Genomic DNA, 6,940 nt, shown 5'->3' with positions numbered 1-6,940 from the left:
ATACTTAAGTACAAGCCAGCCTCGTAATGTGTCATGACTTTGGTAAAGCGGTGCATGTGTCTGTGTGTGCTCAAGCATTGTACATTATAGGCAGGACGGACCCAGGGAAAGTATCTTAGTCTTATGCTTAATTCATTCTCTGTTGGACAACGGAGACAGCAGATCTGCTACTGTCCGCTCTCTGCTATTGTCGACGAGCGACACGGCCTGCGAAGAATTATAACTCAGACTTTAACCCATTTTGGGCGGGAACCCCTTTTGGTGTTTTAAACATTATGTTATAATTTAGCTATTGAAAAATAGCAGATCTACAAGCTCATAGCGCGCCACCGAGTGGCGCGCTACGAGCTTGTAGGTCTGCTATTTTTGAAAAATTGTGAAAATATTTATTTCAGAAAACTGGAGGATTTAGAAGATTTTTTTAAAATTTCGAGGTCAGGCCTAAATGGGTTTAAGCACATTGCTTGTAATCACAGGGGAACTCGGTCACATTCCACAAAACGACGGTCCAAGGTGGTGTAAGTGGTTTGTTTTTTTGTTAAAATAACTAAATAAAGTAATCATTGCTTTGCTACAGTATAAAGTGTTTCTTTCGCCAATAGGGATCTCTCTGTCCCTCCAGCTCAATATAACTGAAGCTGAAAAACTGGTACTCTCTCCTAATTTGGATGAAATTGCAACCCGACTGAAAATGTATTTTCTGTTTCTAATGAGCGTAAGAGATGGAGAGACCTCTCTGTCACTGAACACTCTAAAGCAATGATTACTCTAAGAACATATAGAGCTTTAACAAAAGCCTTTTTTGTTTTAACCCAAGAATATCACTTACAGCGCCTTTCATTTAGACCTGAGGGAAAAAAGGGAACTTTGGACACCGCAAACTCCTGAGTCTTGATTTAACTCTGAGGTCCGTATGCGGGTCCAAGTTACGCTCTCAGAGTAAAAACAAACCCCTGGGAATCCGCAGTGTATGAGCACTTGTGACATTGTGGGTCACACAACCCAAAGTGTGCGTTCGTTTACTGCAGTGTGTATCCATACATTGTATTTGGTGCATGGTAGTATGGTACTATGCATGTACAATGTCATAATTCTGTTTACCACATTGTATTATACACAAACACTCATACGTGAGTGTTTCTATGCATGCATAAAGGTCTTTACACACCTGGAGGCCTGACGAATAAACACGTCCATATATAATACGAAAATGTGTCGCCGAATGTCTTCCGTGAAACTTCATAAAGCGGATCCCTCATTCATAGGTTGATTGCTTTATTTGTGGTGACAAGCAAGCCTCGTTGCTTTAGTGTTCGTGTTCTGTGTGGATGTACTCAATTATGACACAAATAACATGTCGAAAAAATATATTTTCGGGCAAATTAATTGCACGAAAAAAAATGCTCTTGGGTGTGTAAGGACCTCGAAACCTGAATCCAGGCACACGGGACAAAAGGCACACATTTTGACTCATTTGCACATCAGTCAATTAAAAACAGCATACGATAGGATTTTTCTTCCATTCAGAAGCTATACAAAATAGACTTGTTTCTTTTTTTGCTTTAGAAATATCTACAATTAATTACACTCTGAATGCAAATCTGTCTGGAAGAGCACTTGGTGAGTCTGTGAGTCTGTCCCAAAAAGTTCGAGTGACGATATTCTGCGCCACTCTTGAGATGAACACATGCATACAACAAGCTTCATGTGTGGAATAATCCAAGCGACACAGGACGTCCTGGTGCGGTCCCCACCAGTGCTTATGTGGAACTCGTAGTCCTTTGTAAACCATTTGGACTACAACCGGGGGCTGCACAAGCATGCATTGTTCGAGTCTGACGCAGCACTCGGCGGCCGCACACCTGTATGTACGTTATATGTCCATGTGTACCGGAAACTGCCCCTAAACACTGACGTTTTTTCCGCCATGTTAGTGGTATAATATTTCAACGGAATCACTCACAATCCCTCACAATCGTCCATGGAGGAGAAGGCAGCTTAGTTTCCGGGTTTCCGGTGGGCTCACAGTGCATTCTGGGGGGGGAGTTTTTCCATTTATTTTCTTCCTTTCAATTCTCGCTCCTTTAGTGGTTCTGTTTGTTTATTTTTGGCACACAAGGTTCCGTTGTGTCCCGTTTCAGTCCAACGTTCCCTTTATCCTTTCATCTGTCTTTTCTTTAACCAAGTTCTTCACCCAGGCAGTCTGTAGGGGGCACTGCTGCTGCTCCAGTGAGAGGAGGTGAGAGAGAGGTTGAACGGACGGATGGATGAATAGATAGAGATAGATGGATAGAGGTAGGTAGATAGATAGATAGATAGATAGAATGATAGATAGAATGATCGATAGAGATAGGACCTCTGGAATACTTGAAGCCTCTCTCTCTCTCTCTCTCTCTCTCTCTCTCTAATGTAGAATCCCCTCTCTTGCCCATCTCATCCGCTATCACTTCTTCTCTTTTATTGTCATCTCCTCTTCATCCTCCTCTCGTGTCCTCCTCCTCCTCTCGCCTCTCTCCCGTGGAGGTGTGTGTGTGGGTGGTGTGTGCGCGCCTTCTCCTCTCTCCTCTCTCCCGTGGAGGTGTGTGTGTGGGTGGTGTGTGCGCCTCCTCCTCTCACAGGGGGAGACTGCTCTGCGTTTTCCTATCAGGTCAGATTGAAGTCTCATTACTGTCACTGGGAGGACAGAGACAGAACAACAAAACGAGAGGGAGGGAGGGAGGGAGGGATGCGGGGGGAAGACGAAAGGAGAGAGGGATGTGAAAGATAGGTGACAGAAAAACAGAAGGGGAGGGAAGGGGGGAGAAGGGAAGGCGGGACATGCGAGGTTAGATGAGTGCAGGGAGGTGGGCCGTTAAACATGCAGCACACGGTGGTCTCCTGAATTCATCCCCCGCCCCCCTTATCTCTGGGACCCCCAAATCTACACTGTAAAACCAGCAGCGTTCATTTAACTCTGAGAGTGTACAGATCTGTACACACTCTGTACACACTCAGTTATTTACAGGCCAGTAAGGTGTCAGTTTTGTAAACTATCAACCCCCTGGACCCCTGGGGGTCCCCCCATCACAATGACATGCAGTAGATCACTTTATGTAAAAAAGGAAAAAAAAGAAAAAGAAAAAAGTAATCACTTCTCTTTTTACAAGCACGTTAATAATGCCATTGCTGAGAAAAATCAGGTTATGGTAATAATTAGATTGAAGCGTTGACATGCAGCATGCAGCTGACATGCAGCTTTAAAAAAGCAGTTCACCCAAAGAATGAATTATTTTCTATCAATTACCAACGCCACGAAGCCGTGAATTCATGGATATGTTTGTTTTTTGTTTATGTCACATTGCTGAGCCAATAATTCGATGGCCGTGTGGCTGCTCGGTAGGAGACCGGTCATCAAATTGTTGGCTTAAGAATGCGACAAAAAAATATAAAAAAATCTCCATGAATTCAAGGCCTCATGTGTAACTAGATAAAGTGCCCCTCGGGGCACAGGTCTCCACCAGGGCAGGTCAGGTTGTGGCGCTATAATAGGCCAATGTGAAAAGGGTGCCATGGATGGCAATTGGATGATTTGAGGCATTTTGTTCCAAAAATTTGTTTTGCAAAAATCCACCTGTTGGTGGCGCTATAACAGGCCAATGTGAAAAGGGTGGGATATATTCCTCAGCCTAGTAGGAAAGTCTGTGAAAAATCTCACGTGAATTGCATGCTGCGTTCATGATTTGAGGCCTTTTGTTCAAAACGGGCCAATCCTGCAAACTTTGAAAGCCAATTTTAGCCTATTAGGATGGAATATGAAATATCGGACAGATCCATCTTGAACACATGACTATAGAGATAAAAAAAAAGTATTCAAAAGTTGTCCTCCTGGTGGCGCTATAACAGGCCGTTCTGGAACATTTGGGGCAGAGGTTCATCATTGGCATCCAGGGAGTGTGTGTGCAAAATCTGGCATCGACCGGGTTAATTTAGGAAAAAACACAAAAGGTAGTATGGAGATAAGAGGTTTCTGCCCAACAGCAACAGTACAGTGTAAGGGTGGGGCTCTTGTGTGAACATGGGACAACAGTACAGTGTAAGGGTGGGGCTCTTGTGTGAACATGGGACAACAGTACAGTGTAAGGGTGGGGCTCTTGTGTGAACATGGGACAACAGTACAGTGTAAGGGTGGGGCTCTTGTGTGAACATGGGACAACAGTACAGTGTAAGGGTGGGGCTCTTGTGTGAACATGGGACAACAGTACAGTGTAAGGGTGGGGCTCTTGTGTGAACATGGGACAACAGTACAGTGTAAGGGTGGGGCTCTTGTGTGAACATGGGACAACAGTACAGTGTAAGGGTGGGGCTCTTGTGTGAACATGGGACAACAGTACAGTGTAAGGGTGGGGCTCTTGTGTGAACATGGGACAACAGTACAGTGTAAGGGTGGGGCTCTTGTGTGAACATGGGACAACAGTACAGTGTAAGGGTGGGGCTCTTGTGTGAACATGGGACAACAGTACAGTGTAAGGGTGGGGCTCTTGTGTGAACATGGGACAACAGTACAGTGTAAGGGTGGGGCTCTTGTGTGAACATGGGACAACAGTACAGTGTAAGGGTGGGGCTCTTGTGTGAACATGGGACAACAGTACAGTGTAAGGGTGGGGCTCTTGTGTGAACATGGGACAACAGTACAGTGTAAGGGTGGGGCTCTTGTGTGAACATGGGACAACAGTACAGTGTAAGGGTGGGGCTCTTGTGTGAACATGGGACAACAGTACAGTGTAAGGGTGGGGCTCTTGTGTGAACATGGGACAACAGTACAGTGTAAGGGTGGGGCTCTTGTGTGAACATGGGACAACAGTACAGTGTAAGGGTGGGGCTCTTGTGTGAACATGGGACAACAGTACAGTGTAAGGGTGGGGCTCTTGTGTGAACATGGGACAACAGTACAGTGTAAGGGTGGGGCTCTTGTGTGAACATGGGACAACAGTACAGTGTAAGGGTGGGGCTCTTGTGTGAACATGGGACAACAGTACAGTGTAAGGGTGGGGCTCTTGTGTGAACATGGGACAACAGTACAGTGTAAGGGTGGGGCTCTTGTGTGAACATGGGACAACAGTACAGTGTAAGGGTGGGGCTCTTGTGTGAACATGGGACAAGACAGATAGATAGAAAAAGGACTAGTATACTGACTCGGATTCTGACTCGTTGCCTCCGTTGACCGTGGGAGACTTGAGGTGCATCGCCAGTCCGCCGTTGGTCTCCCGGTACACCACGGGGCCCGTGTTGGTGGTGGTGGTCTGCGCCGGGGGGCCACCGCAGGGGACCTGCGCGGTGGGCCTGGGGGCCACGGGGGGCTTGACGCAGTTGACGGAGGAGGGCGGGGGAGCGGGCGGCGGGGGCGACGAGGCGGTGGTGTTGTTCTTGGGCGCGGTGGGGGGAGGGGAGGTGATGGTGGGAGGGTTGTAGTCGCTCAGCTTCTCCCTCAGTCGGTTCTTCATGTTCTTGTCGGTCAGCGGGGGAGGGTAGCTTATCTTGTTCTTTAAGATGCCTGAAGAACGGGAAACATTATAGTATTATATTAATCCATTTAGGCCAGACGTCGAAATAAAAAAAAACGTTCGCTCTGAAAGAATATATATTCAAAGATTTGTGTCGCATTTTTTACGATTTTTCAAAAATAGCAGACCTACAAGCTCGTAGCGCGCCACCAAGTCCCGCCCAGAATGGGTTAATATTAACCCATTTAGACCTGATGACGATTCTACAAAATGTCTTCTAAATCCTGACAGTTTTCTGAATATGTTTCTATGTGAGTGGTTCTCAAACTATTTCATGTTGTTCCAGGGAACCCCCCTGAAGCAACGATTTGGGTTAAAAACGTTGGCTCTGAAAGAATATATATTCAAAGATTTGCGTCACATTTTCACGTTTTTTCAAAAGTAGCAGACCTACAAGTTCATAGCAGACCTACAAGCTTGTAGATCTGCTATTTTTCAACAGCTAAAGCATAACATGATGCTTAAAACACCAAAAGGGGTTCCCGCCCCAAAATGGGTTAACAGAGTGGCATAGATTTGCCTGATACAAGGTCTGTGGTTAACACATTTTCACCTTTTGTATTCTACCACATGAATTGCATTACATAGTAAAATATCCCACCAGGAAATTCGCCCCAAACCCACAAGCATTAGTGGTGGTGACATTCGTTTGTTAGTAGCGTAACGTTCGATTTTTTTTACATCTGGTGATCACATTTAGGCTCACATGTATTTTAAATAAAAATCATAAAACAGGTGTTCATTTTGAAGATTACCCAAACTTGTAGGCATCATGAACTTTTATTTCCGGCAAGAATTTTAAAAAATCCAATGCAAAACTGGGGGGGTGACATGCAGTAAAGGCCGTCGGGGATCGGGAGTCAAACCCGCGGCACACTGCCAGACTCGGGCTACCGGCCAAGGTGCCTGGACCGCTGAGCCACGGCCCAGGCCAGAAGGTGCGTAATTGACTGAAATAATTGATTGACGTCATCAAAAAGGTCAAATAACAGCTGCTATATCAGCCAAAGCGATACATCGGTGGAGCTATACCAGATGTGGGTTTTACCTCCGCATTATAGTGAGGTGATTAATTCCAACTAAAATGGAAGGCAGTTGGTTATTATTGAGGATAACAGACTATCTCACCCTTCCTGTGCTCTGGCTGCTGTTGGTTGGTGTTGCTGTTGGCTTGGGCAGGGGGCGCTGTTTCCTCCCTCTCTCTGTCCGCCACGTGGTTGAGCTCTACGTTCACCTTCGTCTCCACCTTCAACCTGTCCAGCGCGCCTGCAGGCTCCTCACTGTCACTGGCTGTGGTTGGCTCCGTCGGCGGCCAGTAAGGCTTCACGTGATTGGCCACTGCCTCCACCGGATGACCTTTATCTTGAAACGGTGAAGCGCACACACGATTCCACACGACA

General features: G+C 46.2%; 1 protein-coding gene across 1 annotated transcript in view; it reads right to left on the bottom strand.

Moving 5' to 3' along the window:
• Positions 1-2,512: 2,512 nt before the first annotated feature.
• The window catches only part of celsr1a (cadherin EGF LAG seven-pass G-type receptor 1a), a gene marked incomplete at its 5' end in the record, with an annotated part of 145,363 nt that continues 140,935 nt past the window's right edge, over positions 2,513-6,940 (bottom strand). Inside the window, 3 exons of the mRNA XM_079494179.1 lie at positions 2,513-2,640; positions 5,173-5,530; positions 6,669-6,902. Of these exons, the coding sequence (XP_079350305.1) occupies positions 2,613-2,640; positions 5,173-5,530; positions 6,669-6,902 (620 nt within the window). The 3' untranslated portion in view covers positions 2,513-2,612. The remainder of the gene's footprint in view (positions 2,641-5,172; positions 5,531-6,668; positions 6,903-6,940) is intronic.

This window comes from Electrona antarctica (genome assembly GCF_951216825.1).
Source record: "Electrona antarctica genome assembly, chromosome: 23".
NCBI classification, from domain to species: Eukaryota; Metazoa; Chordata; class Actinopteri; order Myctophiformes; family Myctophidae; genus Electrona; species Electrona antarctica.
Note: the sequence above shows the minus strand (reverse complement) of the source record. Positions and strands in the feature narration are given on the sequence as shown.